The 18,342-nt window shown below is 37.0% G+C and overlaps 1 protein-coding gene across 8 annotated transcripts in view; it reads right to left on the reverse strand.

Annotated features, from left to right (window-relative positions):
- Nucleotides 1–223: 223 nt before the first annotated feature.
- UACA (uveal autoantigen with coiled-coil domains and ankyrin repeats) overlaps nucleotides 224–18,342 on the reverse strand; it is a 100,606-nt gene continuing 82,487 nt past the window's right edge. For all 8 annotated transcript variants that reach the window (XM_073996150.1, XM_073996147.1, XM_073996148.1 and 5 more), the window contains 7 exons: nucleotides 17,967–18,065; nucleotides 13,154–13,190; nucleotides 12,212–12,264; nucleotides 7,925–10,663; nucleotides 5,796–5,948; nucleotides 3,387–3,452; nucleotides 224–418 (listed from right to left, as the gene is read on the reverse strand). In XM_073996150.1, coding sequence (XP_073852251.1) covers nucleotides 347–418; nucleotides 3,387–3,452; nucleotides 5,796–5,948; nucleotides 7,925–10,663; nucleotides 12,212–12,264; nucleotides 13,154–13,190; nucleotides 17,967–18,065 — 3,219 coding nt within the window. In that variant the 3' untranslated portion in view covers nucleotides 224–346. The remainder of the gene's footprint in view (nucleotides 419–3,386; nucleotides 3,453–5,795; nucleotides 5,949–7,924; nucleotides 10,664–12,211; nucleotides 12,265–13,153; nucleotides 13,191–17,966; nucleotides 18,066–18,342) is intronic.

Genomic DNA, 18,342 nt, shown 5'->3' on the forward strand with positions numbered 1-18,342 from the left:
ACATCTTTAAGAAATTATTTCAGCCTAACCTTGCTTCGTATGGACTCACTCAGATGGCTCATGTTTTATTAGGGACTCGAAGGTTTAAAAATATGTAGTCAATCCAGGGCGAAGTGTTATGTTGTTTGCCTATTTGTAAAATTAACACATACAGAAAATAAGATTCAAACTGATATTGAAAAAGACTAATATATTCATCTAATTTTTTAAAAAAACCTACCAATGGAACAAAATATATTTTATTTTAATTATACCAGCACAGTAAGGCCCAGAAAGACCATGGAGTTGCACAAAGAATGTTCAGCACCAGCAAGATAAAACAGATACTGGCCGTCAGTGCTAACTGCTAGCACACAAGCCCCTGTCGCATTTGTATGATCTGGAGCAGAGCCTCCTGAACATCTTCATCCATGTGACCCTTCGGAGAAAGAAGAAAGAGGAGCATTATTTTATGTAATCTTTGTTTACATAAGAATTCTAAAGACAAAGCTTTTACAAAGCATAACTAGTCACTGACTCATCAAATGCTAAATCCTCACCATTGTGATATCTAAAGGAAAAGGGGGTACAGCCCTATCATGAAAATAAAGTCAATTAATAAGGAGTGCACGGCTGGGTGTGGTGGCTCATGCCTGCAATCCCAGCACTTTGGGAGGCCGAGATGGGTGGATCATTTGAGGTCAGGAGTTTGAGACCAGCCTGGCCAACATGGCGAAATTCCGTCTCTAGTAAAAATACAAAAATAAGCCAGTTGTGGTGGCACACATCTGTAATCCCAGCTATTCATGAGGCTGAGACAGGAGAATCGCTTGAACCTGGGAGGCGGAGGTTGCAGTGAACCGAGATCGTGGCACTGCACTCCAGCCTGAGTGACAGGGTGAGACCCCATCTAAAAAAAAAAGACTAGTGCACACCAGTTGCTCTAACATCCATTATCATAAAACATATGGATAAACCTCCCTCTTTCTCTTTTTTAATAACAGCCTTGAATGATAGAGCAAAGTAAACTACAAGGAAATCTGTTGCTGCTGATGAGGATTTTTTTTTTTTTTTTTTTTTTTTAATTAGAAAACTAACTGATGGCCGAACACGGTGGCTCACACCTGCAATCTCAGCACTTTGGGAGGCCAAGGTGCGAGGATCACTTGAGGCCAGGAGTTTAAGACCAGCCTAGACAATACAGTGAGACTCCATCTCAAAAACTTAAAAAAAAAACAATTTAGCTGGGTGTGGTGGCATGCGCCTGTAGTCCCAGCTACTTGGGAGGTTGAGGGAGGATGATCACTTGAGCCCAGGAGTTGAGGCTGTTTGAGTTATGACTGTGCCACTGCACTCCAGCCTGGATGACAGAGCAAGACTCTATCTCCTAAAAAAATTTAAAATTTAAGTAATTGATTTTAAAAACCCATATTTATGTTTTTACATAAATAGGTTCATATATATTATTTTATAACTTGCTTTTTTATGTAGTGTCATAAAAATCTTTCCCTTGAGCTACCCAATTATTTTAAGTTATTGTATAATATCCACTGCATGGATATATTACATTTCTTTACCCATTCCCCTAATGATGGACATTTAAGGTATTCCCAATCTTAATGGAAAGATTACTAGAGAAGAAATTGCTGGGTCAAAAAGCAGTCTCAATTTTTAATTCTGTTAAGTACTACAAAATTTCCCTCTATAGAGATTATAACAATCTGTACTACCATCAATGGAGTAAAAATGCCCGTTTCCAATACACTCTGGCTAACACGATAGACTATAATCTTGTGTAATATTTCCAGTTCCAATATGTTCTTATTCATTTGCATCTCCCCCATTACTGATGAAACAAAGTTATCTTTTTTACATGCATGTTCACCATTTATATTTTTAAAACATACTTTAAACTTCAAGTGATGGCATGAGTTGATTAAATGCAGCTCAATATGGTGGGCCTATTACAATACCGCATCCCCTCCCAACACACATGTACGTTTTTTTTCCTGGAGTACCTGAATAGGTTTCAGCACAACACTTCCTATTAATATGAAAAGTTTTGCTTTCAAAATCTGTTTCTATAACAGCAGGATGTTTACATTTCAAACATTAGCCATAGTTGATTGAACTGAATTTCTTAGTTAACTTTATGATGCCAGAAGGCAAGACTATTTCTGATGCCAATTGCTTTTGTTATGTTTCATTAGGACACAGCAGAAAATAATTTCAAATTCTGGAAGTGCATATTATACAAAGTGGAAAGGCTTGTTAGTTTGCTGTATTTTTCATTAAGAGCAAGCTCTTCCTCTCACGGCCAATACTAGTGAGTTTCTCAGCCTCTCTAACACAGATTTTCTACTATTTCCCCACTTGAACTTCCTATTCCCTGTCCCTCAATAATCTTCTCTAATAATTGCAATAAACTTTAAAATTCTAGTTTATCTCTGATTTGCTCAAAAGAGTAGCTAAGATACCTTGTTCTATCATATCATTCATTCTTTTTCATTGGTTTCCCCTCCATCTCCTATAGAAATGGCAGGTCTATTGATTTTAAGAACTTGATATCATAAAGTATCTTTCATTATTTTATCTAGTTGTCTGTTTAAAATTGATTTTTTTTTTAATCTTTCCCTTCTTTTTTTTTGGCTTGTTTTTACAGTGTGGCCTAACATACTTCAAATTCAAATAATTCCCATGATCTCTGTCATTCTAAAATTTCTTTCTTTTAGTACATTTTCTTCCTGAAAAAAATCTATGCTGAGAATTTTGGGGATGCTGCTCATGGTGTTTCTACAGGAAATTAAGTATAGTATCCTTTACATGTTAATCATTTCTTAGTATTTTTTTTTAACAATAACTTTCTCAGTACACCCCTAAAAAAAGGGAATTCATAATATTATTCCTTAATTATTCCTTGGCTTTACCAAGCCAAGTTAAGGCTTGGTAAATAATTATCACCAATTCTCTCTTAACAAATCATTTTGTCTTTAATTACTACAGTCCTATACACATAACACCCTGCTTGTTACTTTTGTACTTTTCTAGTATTCAAAGCCATTCCCACACTCCTCTTAGATGACAGCCACGTGTGGATGTCAAGGCACTGTCTCCAGCTAGCAACACCATTAACGTGTGCTACCATCACATGTTACCAAACTGTCTATAAACTGAGTGACAAGCAGATGGAGACAACACTAAATTTAAGATGTTGTGTTGCCATATAGCTTTGTAAATTTTTCTGGGAGATCCACAAACCATGATTAAAAGAAACATAATTATTTTTAAATAAGCATATGGGGTGCAGCTACTTTAAACATCAATTACTTTCACATAAATTTATTTGAAAATAAAAAAATTATTATCTCTAAAGCAATATTCTTTCCAAAGGAGAAGTAGTTCTTTACCTGTGCAGCACTAAGAAGGTGTGTTCGATAAATTGCAATTACTTCTTGATGCTGTCTGTCAGCATCCTAGAAATGTGGAAAGATGGGCAGATGTGAATATCAGCATTGACATTTCCAAACTTTGGACAATGCTCAGGCTTCATGCTACAAAACTATTATTATTATTAAAGTGCTCCTGCTATTTCTAACAACAAACTACCTTGGACCTACCAGATGCAGAATTCCAAAACTAACAATAGAAACTTCTCTAATGAATGTGTGGCTAATGACAGTAATGCTACTTTCCCTAAGTAACATGAAATTATTGCTTTAGTTCACATCTAGTGCCATGACCTTCTGCAGACACTTATCACATGTTTGGATTATTGCAAATGCTTCCTATCCTGTCTTACTATCTCCACACCGTATTCCCTATCATGCCTCTGAGACTAAGGTACCTCTTTCCTCACATCACTTTTGGCTCAAAAACCTTGAGTGACACTTCTTTACATACATGAGAGAATCCAAATTCATCAGTTTGGTTCTCAATGACTTCAACAGTTTGGCTTCAAACATTGGCTCTCAAATACAGCAGTCCCCTCTTATTGGCAGTTTTGCGATCAGCGGTTTCACTTTCTCTATTTCAGTTGCCCATGGTATAGTACAATAAGATATTGTGAGATATAGAGACCACATTCACATAACTTTTATTACAACATATTGTTATAATTGTTCTACTTTATTATGCTATTGTTATTAATCTCTTACTGTGCCCAATTTATAAATTAAACTTTATCACAGGTATTTATATATGGGGGGAAAACATAGCTTAGATAGGGTTCAGCAGGTCTTATCCATGGTTTCAGGCATCCACTGGGGGTCTTGGAACACAGCCTCAGTTGGTAAGAGGGGGACTACTCTACAGGCAGGCCTTTCAGTGCCCTCTGGCCATGCCACTTGTATTCTGTCTCCACGCTTTATAGCATATACAGGGTTCAGCAGGTCCTATCCATGATTTCAGGTATCCACTGGGGGTCTTGGAACATACCCTCAGTGGAGAAGAGGGGGACTACTCTACAGGCAGGCCTTTTACTGCCCACTGGCCATGTCACTTGTATTCCATCTCCATGCTTTTTTTACACTATTTTCTTTGGATGGAAGAGCCTCTACTTTCCTTTCACCCACCAAAATAGCATCTACTTTACAAGTTGAAGCCAGGTACTCCCTTCTTTAAAACTAGCTTCCACCACACCACTAAGCTTTCCTTCCTGGAAACTCCCATCACTTAGAATCTGCATTCTCAATTCTATATTTGACATCTCTCATTTTGTCATTTTACGAATCTGTATTTTGCCTCCCTAACTACCCAGAATTCCTTGGGGACAGGAATGGCATACTTTCTTTATCCCTGCTTAGCACAGTGTCATGAAGATAATAAACAATAAACAAATATTTCTAATTACTAAAGGGACACTATACTCTTTGGATAAGATCCAAATTCACAATTTACCATCCTTAATCTATAGGCCTACAGTGTTAAAAAATAAACACTACAAAAAACCTTTCTTCTCTTAAAAAATAAACAATTCTACGAAATAGGGAAACATCAACAACAATTTACATGTGATTGGGCCATTTTACTTAGCATTTCGTGTGTATTAGTGCATAATTAAAAGCATAGTCCCAGATACTCAGGAAACTGAGGCAGCAGGATCACTTGAGCCCAGGAGATCAGCCTATAGCAAGACCCCATTGGAGACGAGCCTAAGCAACATAGCAAGACTCCATCTTTAAAAAAAAATGTAAACAAACAAGTAATCAGTTATTATTGTTTTGTGGATGAGAAAACCAAGAGTTAAAAGGAATGTTCCTTGCCACTTCCTTGTAAGTGGCAGGACTGAGACCAGACCTTCCAACTTTAGCTTCTAAATCCAGGCATTTATTCTTCTATGTAAGGTATAAAACAATAGGAATGCCTCTTTATTCACAAAGATAAAAGATTATTTTAAAACCTCCTTTAGTTTAGTGGACCAATATTTTAGAGAGTACACTGCAATGAGAAAGATGCTGGATTTGGAGTCAGCCAGTTCCACATTTATACCCCAGCTGAATGACCCCAGGCATCAAATATTTTATTCTTTGTTTCCTTAAGAATTAAATGGAGGGAATAAACCTGCTTTGTGAGATTGTGATGAAGATAAAGTTTATAGATAAAGTATGTAAAATGTTTAATATGGTGCCTGCTGTACAGTAGGCATCAAATAAGTATTATTACACCACCAGTATAGGTAACTTCTCGTATATAAAAACAATTACATTCTTGGATCCAAACACAGCTACAGATCACTTTAATTTCTAAATTAGCCTTACAAACCAACTACAGGGAACCAGCACATATTCACGCAAAGCCCCGTGTGCCTGGTTACTCACAGCCAGCTGTTGCTCCAGAGATTTCACTTGGTGCTGCAGAGTGTCAATCAGCTGGCTCTGCCTCTTGGTAGGGTTCCCACTTGTGTAGGTGAGTTGGGAAAGGCCATTGAGTGCTTGTTTTAGTCTTTCCACATCATTAAGCAGTTCAGTTATCTTAAAAAAAAAGTTGTAGGAGAAACATATTATTTACTTATTCATGTACAATGAACATCTTTGTACATAAATCATTCCTTTTTGGAGACACAAGCTTTATCTTTATACAACAGAAAATTGAGGTATGAATATTGCCAAAATTGTTATCAACGGTGCATATAATATGTAATTTATAATTAAATCCCCAGAAATTCTTTACAAAAGCAATACCAGATTACAATAAATATTACATATATCCTAAGATGTGAGTATAAACATAGTCTTCTTACTTTTAGATTATAAGTATCTATGAAGGCACATGAACTATCTTCCAGGTAACATATAGAACACAGGAAGGGAAGGCGGATTCCCAGCAACAAAGTGTGAAAAGTAAAAGGGTGTGGCCCATGTAAGTCTAACATATGTTCCTTTTTCCTTTCAAGAGTTGTATTATTTAAGACTACTTTGTTGTCGAGAAGAAAAAAAAAACAAGGAGGCTGTTTATAGGAATAGGAAGTGCCTAGAAACATAGCATTTTCCCCCCTGCTTTAAAGTCAGACAGAGTCGACTTGTATGAGCTTGACTAATTTCCTTTACTTTGCTGAGCCTTAGATGCCACATTGATGAAAGGTGGACAATCTTTCAGAGTTAAAAAAATCAGGTTGGGCACAGTGGCTCACACCTATAATCCTAATACTTTGGGACGCTAAGGCAGGAAGATTGTTTAAACTCAGGAATTCAAGACCAGCCTGGGCAATATAGCAAGACTCCATCTCCTCCCCTGCAACATTTTTTATTGAAAAATAATAATAGACAAAAAAACAAAGAAAATCAAATGCACTTATATGCACATGCTCAATAAATGGCAACAAGTAGATATTAATAATTAGCTCTTATAATTTATAAGTATATTTACTTATACTTAAGTATAATAATATATTTAAATTTATAAGTATATTTATATAGTAATATATATTACTATATATATTCATAGCTACCTTCTGAACAAGCTTAGAGCATTTAAATTCTCAATCACAGAGATGGTGTGCCAGAGGATAGTATGTACAAATACTTTCCAATGGGGAGGGCAGTCTGTGTCTGTGTTTACTCCACTGTATCCCCAGCACATGATATGTAGAAGGCATTTAATCATTACATGTTGAATGGATAAAACTGCAGTCAGTCTTTATATGTCATCTCCATAGTAAAAACTTTATAAATACCAGTGTCAAAAATATTGTTGAGTACCTGTCTGTAAATTGTACCATGAGAATTAAAAATAAGATGGAAAGTTAAGTTATAAACCCTGCTCATAAAAACTGGGCAGATCAACTACATAATTCTAACAAGGTAATATACATGTTTTAAAGGGATGGCAAAGCCACAAAAAAACATGTATCTTAGAGGAGGAACTGTTTACCATAGACTAGATTGGACAGTGAGGGCTTTAGGAAGGAGGATAACATGTTAATGAATGTATAGGATTCAACTCAGTAGAAAGGAGGGAAAGGACATTCTGGGTGAGGGAACTAGTCTGGAGAAAGACATGAGCAACAGAACATAAAATGAATTGGAGGGCTCAGTTTACTACTATGGGTGAGTGCCAAGATCAACTCTGGATGCTCCCCAGTGTTCTTGGTTTCTTGCAGCCCAGAATGAGAGCTTCCCCGCCACCCTCTTCCCCACCTTTCACATGCCACAAACCCACTGGCTTTTGACTCTTCATCTGTGAGACAAGTGAGCCTTAAGTCTCCCCATCATTCCTCATTCTTGGCTAGAACAGCTAAACAAACAGAAGGAAAAATGCTTTTGATTTTTGTTTGCATTACTTCACTTTTTTTCAATTCGGAATTTTTGCACACAAGTTGCCAAACTGGAAAGGGTGTGTCTAATGGTCACTTTGTTACTACCTGTGTCTACTTTCCTGTGAGATTCTGTGGTAAAGAGTGCTGCTCTGGGTTTCCAACACATAGTCATGCAGACTACTTTGTACCTACCTTATTATCTTTTGCTTCTATTTGTTTAGCAGATTCTTGTATTCTTCTTTGCAACTCTGTGATTGTTGTTAAGGACTTATCACATCGTTCCTTCTGATCCTTGATTTCTTGCTCAATGCTAAAATGCAGTAATTCCTTCTCATCTTTTGCAGATATTTCCTTCTTCTTGGCATGTAAAACTTCCTCACATACTTCCTCATACTTTCTATTCAGATTGGCCAATTTTTCATTTAAGCTGGAAATCTGTGTCTCCAAATCACTTTTTGTTGCTTTATATTTAGACAAATCAACTACTTCTCTAGTCTCTAATTTTTTTAATGCTTGTTTAGTATTCTGAACCTCAGACTGAAGTTTGGAGACTTCTTCCATTTTGTTTTGGCTTTCTTCTTCCTTTTCTCTCAAGCTAGCTTTTATGATTCCAACTTCTTTCTCAAATGCTTCTTTAATCTGCAAATGCTCTGCCAGGGGTACAGAAGAGTTCTTTTGATTCTCCAACAACTGATGCAGTTTGGTCACTGTCTGCTGCTCTTTCTCGTAACACCTTTGCATATTCTTCAATTCTTCCTTTAGATTTTCAATCGTGCCATTAAGAGATTTTTTCAGAGCTTCAACCTGTTCCAATGGAACATGTTGTTTTTGCAAAAGATTTTGCACTGCAAGTATCTCAGAGGTCTGTTTGGCATTTTCTTCTACTAGCTTCTCTTTCACATTCTTTATTTCTGCATATTTCTGTGACAAGTCTTTTAACTGTTTGTTTAGCTCGTCTGTTTTTCTGCTTAATGCTCTTTCCATTTCATGAGACTTCTCAATGAGAACTGTCTTATCCCTCAAATCTTTCTGAAGGGTAAAAATCTCCTTCTTTAACCTATCATTCTCTTGCTTGTTTTTCTTGACTTCTTCTTCACTGACACTATACTTCTGTGTCTGCTCTGATAACTGGTCTTTTAGTTCTTTCTCTGTTGCTTTAAATTTTCTCTCGCACTCCTCAAAGCTGACAATTGGGGCGTATTTTACCTTAATGCATTCTTGTATTGTGTCGAGCTCCTTCTTCTGGGCTTTAATTTCGGCATGCAGTGTCACAATCTCTTCTTGGCCTTTTCTGTAGTTGGCCAGTATTTCAGCATTACTATCCTGCACCTTTCTCATGCTCTGACTTAGCGAGCTCATCTTTGCCTCGTGCTCTGCCAGGCTGATGTACTCAGCTTTTATTTGGTTCTGAGTGTTTTCCAGGTTTCTTTTTAGTATTTCATTCTTATCTTTTATTTTTACAAATTCCTGATTTATATCTTCAAACTTTTTCTTCACATCTAATAATTCTTTGTTAGTTTTAGCTAACGTGTTATTCAGTGTCATTTTAATCTCTTCATGGGTTTTAACCGGCACATACTCATTACTCATCATCTTCTTCAAGTTACTGTTTTCAGATGTGAGAGCGTGTATTTTCTCCTGGTCTTCACCACATTTTTTCTTAAGTTCAGACAATTGTTTCTTAAGTTCAACAATACTGGATTTCAGAGCTGTTACCTCTTTTTCATGTTTCTCAGGAGGTACAAACACAGTTTCTAGGCGGTTCACATCCTTACTTAAGCTGTCATTTTCCAGTAGCAATTTCTCCATTTCCAGCTTCTTTTCTGTGTATTTTTGTGTTACATCTAAAACCTTTCTATTAAGATCATCAATAATTGCATCATGTGACTTTTTCATGTCTTCACTTACTTTTAAAGGAACATAATGATTTTTCATTTCAATTGTTAAGTTATGTGCTTGCTCCTTGAGGAGCTTATTATCCAGATAAACTTTTTCAATTTCCTTTTGTAGTGTCTGATTTTTCAATGTTAACTCAGTGATCTTCTTCCCAAGTTCTCCTGATTTCTGTTCTAATCTGCTCTTAACCTGTTCATGTTCCTCTAGTTTGATGTGCTGAGCAAGCTTGGCCTTAACATTCTCAAGTTCTCTCTTTAACTGTCTAATTTCACTAAGGGATTTTTCATGTTCTCTTTCCATTTCTACTAATTTTTTTGCTTTCTCATTCACTTCATTTGATAATGAGCTCTTCATGTTTTCAAATTTTTCCGCTGGAATGGAAAGGGCCAACTTTGCTAACAATTCTTTTGCCTGGCCTTCCATCTCTTTGACCTTTCTTCCTTTCTTCTCTCGCTCCATTTCACACATACTAAGTTCCTTCTGTAATCGCTTATTTTCTTCTATCAGCTTGCCTTCATCCCTCTTAAACTCTTCCACTATCATCTCATTTTGTTTGATTTGGTTTCTTAATTTCCCCACTTCTGCTGAAGCACCTTCATATTTTGCTTTCATGTCTTTCAACTGATCCTTCAGTTCCTCCGTTAGTCTGTGATTCCCTGAGGCTGCTTCACTTGTTAAGTGTTCTTTAAGGGCAAGAAAATGGGTCTGCATTTGTTTAACTTTACCTTCTGACTCATACATCCTCTTCTGCACATCTTTTAATGCATCTTCTAATTGCTTTATCTGTTCATCTGAATCCTCCTTGACCCTTTCACATTCTAATGCTAACGCTTTGCATTCTGCCACTTTGTGTGCCAGTTCATTTTGGAGCTTCAGTCGGTCTTGTTTTGCTGACTCGCAGAAAGTTCGCATTGCTTCTAACTCTTTCTTTAAAATTTCATTTTCGGAGTATGATGTTTGACTGGGTAAAGATAGCTCCAGAGGTCTTAACATAGATCTGCTTTGCATATGGGCTGGTATACCTGGGGAAGTACACTGAAAAGAAAAAAACAAAAAGACATCAATCACAAAAGTCTAAATGAGACATTTACTATACTTATTTGCCAAACTTAGAGAAAGTTTGCACATCATCAGGAGTCAAAGTGTTATCAGACTAGGTAGTAAGATGGAAAAAAAACACAATGCTGATTTTTGTAGTAAGAAAACAGTTCTGGATATGATTTCCTTAATACATTCACAACATTTTCAGACCTCTGTTCACGTAAGTCTATTTCTGGCAGAACAAGGGAAAACGGTCATGGCTACTGGGTGCTATTTTGTCTTTCCCCTTTCATAACACCTACCCACACATGAATATCACCAACTTTATCAAAACGTATTTATTATTTATATGTTTTATGGCACATAATGTGCTTAGAACTTCAAATTCTGAAGCAAACCATCATAACCTTGAATAAAAACAAGTATTGTCATTTTAAATGTGCAGATAATTTCATAGAATTATAGATTTAACTTCTAACAAGATTTTTGACTTCTGTGTACTTTCACTGTTAAAACAACAGAATATTCTCTAAATTATAAAAATACCACCAAAATAAACCCAGCTAGTTATCAGAGTTGTCAAGAGAATGATTGGTCACGGCCAGCACCAGGGAAAGAGTCTCCCAATAGATAGAAAACACCTGGAGCTGGTGACAGCCGCTTCCGGATAAGATCTCCGGAGCTGGGTGAGCAGGCTCAAGCATGCACACTAAGAGGCAAAATGGTGGATGTATGACCTTCTTCCAGGGGCATTTGACTGGTAAAGGAAAACAGCCCCTAGAGAGCATGTGCACAACCTTAGTAAAGGCACTACATATGTGGACCCTCCTAAGTGCTGACAGGCCACTACGCATGCAGACAGCCTGCCCCCAAAAGAAGAATCAACGGAGGAGAAATGCAAACCCAAAACCAAGCCAGTGTATAAAAATCCCAAGCCAAGGGCTGAACAAGAGCACTGGGATCTCTCAAGCCACCCACTTGGCCTTCTTCCAAGTGTACTTTGCTTCCTTTTATTCCTGCTCTAACACTTTTTAATAAACTCGCTCCTGCCCTAAAACTTCCCTTGGTCTCTCCCTCTGCCTTAAACCTACTTCTGCCCCTCAGCCAAATCCTTTCCACTGAGGAGGCAAGGATAGAACTTGCTGCAGATCCCTACAGATTTACTGTTAGTTAAATCTGAACTGCCTTTCCCCTGGATCAGGAGGAAAAAAAAAAAATTAACTTTGAATTATTCATATCTGTCCTCCCCTTTATATGGGCAAATATGAAGAGTTAACTGACCACTGTTAATGAACAGAAACTTAGCATCAAATGCAATGAAACTGCAATTCAAATCTCTTATTATAACCACTAACATCAAAAACACTCTAGAGGGCACCAGAAACAGCAATATCTGTTTTTATTAAACTCAAGAAAGCAGGACCAACCTGTCTTTGATAATGAAAACCTCACTCTATTACAATGCTACTTTCTCCTCTTTATAAAGGCACAGAAATTTTCTTTAAATGTTTTTTAAAATTAAAAAAAAAAAACAGTTATTACCTGTGAGTCTGCCATATACATCTGACCTTGTTTAAGAAGCATATCTTCTTTTCCTAAATAAATCCATATAAATGACATTTTAACTTAAATATCCATATTAAAGTAGGCTAAACATTAATTTGATGTTATTCCCTTTATTATTCAAATAAAAGAGAAGCAAGAGGTACAACATAAAAGTATCCTCATTCTAAAATACCCCTTTTTTTCCTTTATTATTTCTATAAACAGAAGTACCTACAATCTACTGAACAATAGATACTAGGTTGGTTTTTATTTTTTTCTTATTTTTTTTCTATGCTCTCTTTCAGCAGAATCACTAAGATTTCAGAAACATCGAAGACTGTCAAACTAGGCTACATGATAATAAAACATATCTTATAATCAAAACAAAAATGATATTCTTTCAAATTTATAGCATAAATATTACTGTTGTACGAGAGGATAGTTTAATAGTCACTAGGAAACAAACAAAAACAGATTTTCTACAGAAATTGTTTATTGCAGAATAAAAAAGATTATGTAGAGTCTAAAAATAATTCATAAATGTTTATTGAACATGTAATTTTAAAATGCCTACTTGCATTGAGACTGATTTCTCCAAATTAGAAAACTGTGTTTATGTTCTTCCCATAAAAAAATGAAGCCTAAATATCACAAGACGAATGTCTATGTCTACTAATCAACAAGGCAAATTTGGTAATTCATACAATATACAATTTTAAAATACAGGTAGCTAAGGAGAATCAGAGCCTCAGCAATTATCAGAATATGTTAGAAGTTACAATAGTCATCTTAACGTCTTCCTAGTTACATGTGTTGATGAAGTTTAGCAGCAGGAATATCTTGTACAGTTATTTCTGTATAGTTAAACAAGTAAGAATAAACATTCTTCTTTGCTTGAACTAGGTGAACTGTAATGATAATCCATACTTTTATACTTACGGTTACTGAAATGACTTCCTGATCCTAAATGATCACTCTGAAATCAGAAGCATAAAACATTTTAGGGTGAATGCTGCCTCATTTTGTTAAATTCTGTATCTGTTTTAGCTCTAAATGATGCAGTCATTAAAACTACATTTTTGACATTCCTGTTTCTCCAGAGCATTATTCTACTCAAACCCACAAAAAGAAACACTAGCAACACTTAGAGAGATCAGGTGGGAATAAAGTACTTCACTAAGCATTTTAGTAAAAGCAGTCAAGTGTTTTAAGGAAAAACTTCATTGCTCAAAAGAAAAAAAAAAGTAAGCCCTAAATGAACTGAAAACAACTTTCAAAAACTACTGTTTGCTACTGCTTTACCTCAAAAGGACGGAAGTGGCCACATTCATGTCAATAACTCATTTTACTTTACCACTGTAGGAAGCAGAAACCCTACCTCATTGACTATGAAATATCGACATAACCTCTTCTTCCAGAGTTTATAAAATACCAAGTACTTGGAAAGTAAAACGAGACAGAGAGCAGGAAATGAAACTGAGGCAGAGACCTACACATAGTAATAAATCCATCAATCCATTAGTTAGGAAATAATAGAGAAACTCCAGATACAGTGAATCAAAATATACTGGGTTGCTCCTTTTCCCAAGTAAGCCCAATACAAAGAATCTAATATATAAATTAAAATGTTACACTTCAAGAGTAAGAATAGGCCAGGTGCAGTGGCTTACACCTGTAATCCCAGCACTTTGGAAGACTGAGACAGGTAGATCACTTGAGCCCAGGAGTTTGAGACCAGCCTAGGCAACGTGGCAAGACCCCATCTCTACAAAAAAATACAAAAACGAGCCAGGCGCGGTGGTTCATTCCTGTAATCCCAGCACTTCGGGAGGCTGAGGCGAGTGGAATGCCTGAGGTCAGGAGCTCAAGACCAGCCTGGCCAACATAGTGAAACCCTGTCTCTAATAAAAATACAAAAAATTAGCTGGACATGGTGGTGGGCACCTGTAATCCCAGCTACTAGGGAGGCTGAGCCAGGAGAACTGCTTGAATCTGGGAGGCGGAGGCTGCAGTGAGCCGAGATAGTGCCATTGCACTCCAGCCTGGGCAACAAGAGTGAAACTTCAATCAATCAATCAATCAATAACACACACAGAAACATTAGCTGGGCAGGGTAACCCAAGTTACTCAGGAGGCTGAGGTGGAAGCACCACCTGAGCCCGGGGAGGTCAAGGCTACAGTGAGTGGTGATCACACCACTGCACTCCAGCCTGGGTAAGAGAGTGAGACCCTGTCTCAAACACAAAACAAAACAAAACAAAACAAAAACCCCAGAGTGAAATGAAGAGTAAGGACAGGCAGATGCAGTTCATATTTGTGCATTTAGGTGTATCAGTCCTAATAGCTACATACCAAACTCTGAAGTTGTCGACCATGATAAAACAGTCCACAATTCCATGACTAAATTAATGCCACCTCCTTTAATCATTAGTGCCCCCACGGCATGAAAAAATACCTATAGGCTTAGTTAAGCTCTTTGTTCTATGGAATATTTAATACTAAAGTTTATAATAACTCCTAAATGGTCCCATACATGCATAAGGGGGTGCTATGCACATAAGGAGTTCAAAAAACTTAATTTGGTCTTATTACCTTTATTACTCAAATGAAAACAAACATAAAAGTTGTAACATAAAATCAGCCTCATTCTAAACTATCCATTTTCTCCATATTTTTATACATACAAGGGAAATAGCTACATGTTAAGTTATTATACATAACTCATACCAGTAATTCTTTTAACAGTTAAGGTTTTTTAAGCATGTGAGATAATACAGCAGTAGATATTCAATGTTTGTAGTAAGTGATGAATTCTTAGTAGTTTGTTGTTGTTTTGTTTGTTTGTTTTGAGACAGGGTCTCACTTTGTCGCCCAAGCTGGAGTGCAGAGGCACAATCTCAGCTCACTGCAGCCTCCACCTCCTGGGTTCAAGTGATTCTCCTTCCTCAGCCACCCAAGTAGCTGGGATTACAGGCATGCACCACCTCGCCCAGCTCATTTTTGTGTTTTTAGTAGAGACAGGATTTCACCATGTTGCCCAGGCTGGTCTTGAACACCTGAGCTCAAGTGATCCACTTGCCTTAGCCTCCCAAACTGTTGGGATTACAGGCTGAGATACCATGTCCAGGCAAATTCTTAGTAGTTTTTAAGGGTTGCTGTTATAAATACTAGGTCATGTATAAAGTGGGACCTGTAATTTTCTGTTTGAAAGTAAAAAATCATTGCTAGCATAAATATTCATCACAATGAGTATGTAGTGACTGAGGAAAATGTCCCCATCATACTGAATGGGAACAGTTACAAAACAAGATGTACAATATGATCCCACCTGTTGAATGAGTATATAACACACAAATTATGTACAAGTGTCTGAAAGGATTTCAGTCAGGTACTAGCAGAGTTAAGATTATAAGTGTCGCCAGGCGTGGTGGCTCACGCCTGTAATCCCAGCACTTTGGGAGGCCGAGGTGGGCGGATCACAAGGTCAGGAGATCGAGACCATGGTGAAACCCCGTCTCTACTAAGAATAGAAAAAATTAGCCGGGCGCAGGGGCGGGCGCCTGTGGTCCCAGCTACTCGGGAGGCTGAGGCAGGAGAATGGCGTGAACCCGGGAGGCGGAGCTTGCAGTGAGCCGAGATTGCGCCACTGCACTCCAGCCTGGGCAACAGGGCGAGACTCCATCTCAAAAAAAAAAAAAAAAAGATTATAAGTGTCTTTTGCATCTGCTTTCAGTTTAAATATATTTTCTTATTTTTCTGAAGTAAATATGTATTTTTATAAGAAAAATGTTACTTTTATGACTACGGTAAGTTATAGACTTGACAATTAAGACAGATAGTTTGTCTAAAGCTACAGAAAAACACCTTTGTTTTCTTCCCCTTGAGACAGAGTCTCACTCTGTCACCCAGGCTGGAGTGCAGTGGCGTGATCTCACTCATTGCAACCTCTGCCTCCCGGATTCAAGCGATTCTCCTGCTTCAGCCTTCTGGGTAGCTGGTATTACAGGAATGTGCCACCACGCCCTGCTAATTTTTGTATTTTTAGTAAAGATGGAGTTTCGCCATGTTGGCCAGGCTGGTTTCAAACTCCTGACCTTAAGTGACCCACCCACCGTGGCCTCCCAAAAGTGCTGGGATTACAGGTGTGAGATGCTGCGCCTGGCCTACATCTTACACTTAAGACATGCAGAAAAGCTAGCTCCTAGAAGAAATATATACATAAATAATACCCAAGTTATAGGTGTCAAACTTTGATTAATACTTAAAAGGCCCTGTATATACTCCTAAATTTTCTCATTCAAGTAATTCTAAGTGTAAAACTAGCATTGTAGTTAAAAGCACAAAGGAGTCAGATGCTTGAATTCAAATCCTGACTCTGTCACTTACTATTTGTGAAACCCCTCATGGGTAAACCCTGCGCCTCAACCTCCTTATCTGTGAAGTCAGGTAATAGTAAAACTTATCACATAGAGTTCTTTTTTCATGCACGTCAAGAATGCAAAGTACATTGGTCAGTGCTATTAAAATATTAGCAATCATCAGTTTCACAATTAACCTAAAAAAGAGTCTTCAAATGTGAAGACAGAAGCCACTATAGCTAGATCATTTTTTGGTTTATAAAATGGTGTTTCTGAATAATCTTGAAAATTCAGTCACATAAATATGTACACATATTAAATGTGTATAATATAATGAATTTTTGCATATGCATACCTTTTGTAATTATACACAACCCAGATTAAGATATAAAATATTTCCAGGACCCCAGAAGTTTCTTCACACACCTTACTCGTAACCCCAACCAAAGGGTGGCCTCTATTCTAATCTCTAACATCATAGATTAGTTGTATCTGCTTTTGAACCTCATAAAAATAGAATCATTCAGTATGTACTCTTCATGTCTGATTTCTCTCTTGCAACATTGTCTGTGAGATTCATATATGTTTTATATTATTTTTCATAATGCACACATAGTTCTTTATTTACAAAGAAAAATATTATTTTTGCTATGCTCTGAATGTCTGCCAAGATGTGTTGAAACTTAATTCCCACTGTGGTGGTATTACGAGGTAGGGCCTTTTAGAAACTGATCAAGTCATGAGGGCTTCACTTAGGCCCCTTTTTGCCCTTTCGCCTTCTGCCAGGAGAAGATGCAGCAAAAGGCCCTCACCAGACACGAACGCCAGATCCTTGATCTTGGACTTTCCAGCCTCCAGAACTGTGAGAAATTAGTTTGTTCTTTACAAATTTTCTGTATTTTGTTAGAGCAGCACAAATGGACTAAGACACTTTTTTAGTGTACTTTGGGGCTGCATTCACCAACAAAGATAAAAGATTCATGCTGAATCAGCTACCTTCAGTGATGCCCAGTGATGACTCCTTTCTGAGATAATCCTGGACATATCACTGTTCATTTTTATGAATGCTTTTTATTATCATTATACTCACTGCAAATTTACAGGTAGAAATACGATGTTTTAAAAAGGTAAGGATGGACAATGAAGAGAAACTAGAATGACACTAAATGTCGATTACACGCTAGTCAATTTAAATGATCTTAACCTTTATAACTATGTGGAGAAAGAGACAATCACCCCAGTTTTGCCAAACAGGCAACAGGTTCGAAGACTTTAAATAAGCAGCCCAAGGTCACACTATAAATAAGAGATTTATAATTCAAATTCAAGTCTGCTGCCAAGCCCCTTACCATTACCCATTATGAGTTATAGGAAATAATTTAACCTTTCTATACCTCAAAATATTTAAACCTATTTTTCAGAGCCTCAATAGTCCTTAAGCTTTCTTCATGTTGCTTTTCTTTGGCTGCCAAAAGGGACTTCAGCTTTTCTCTCTGAAATGAAACAGAATAAATAGAGTAAAATAACCCTGTGCTTGGAATTGGGTTAAAAGTGTGTTTTAGAAAACATGAATTGGAATTACATTAAGGACTGGAGTTAATGAATTCTCCAACCTGGTGAACTCTACTAGTAGAGTTGATAATTTCTACAAATATACTAATGAAACATACAATATCTATAAACAAAATCATAAAAAATTCAAATCTCTGTTTTCAATCTTAATGTTTTCAGACATTTCTTTATGTTTAGAATTTTACATTATTTTCAGGA

This window comes from Macaca fascicularis, chromosome 7 (assembly GCF_037993035.2).
Source record: "Macaca fascicularis isolate 582-1 chromosome 7, T2T-MFA8v1.1".
Taxonomy (NCBI): domain Eukaryota; kingdom Metazoa; phylum Chordata; class Mammalia; order Primates; family Cercopithecidae; genus Macaca; species Macaca fascicularis.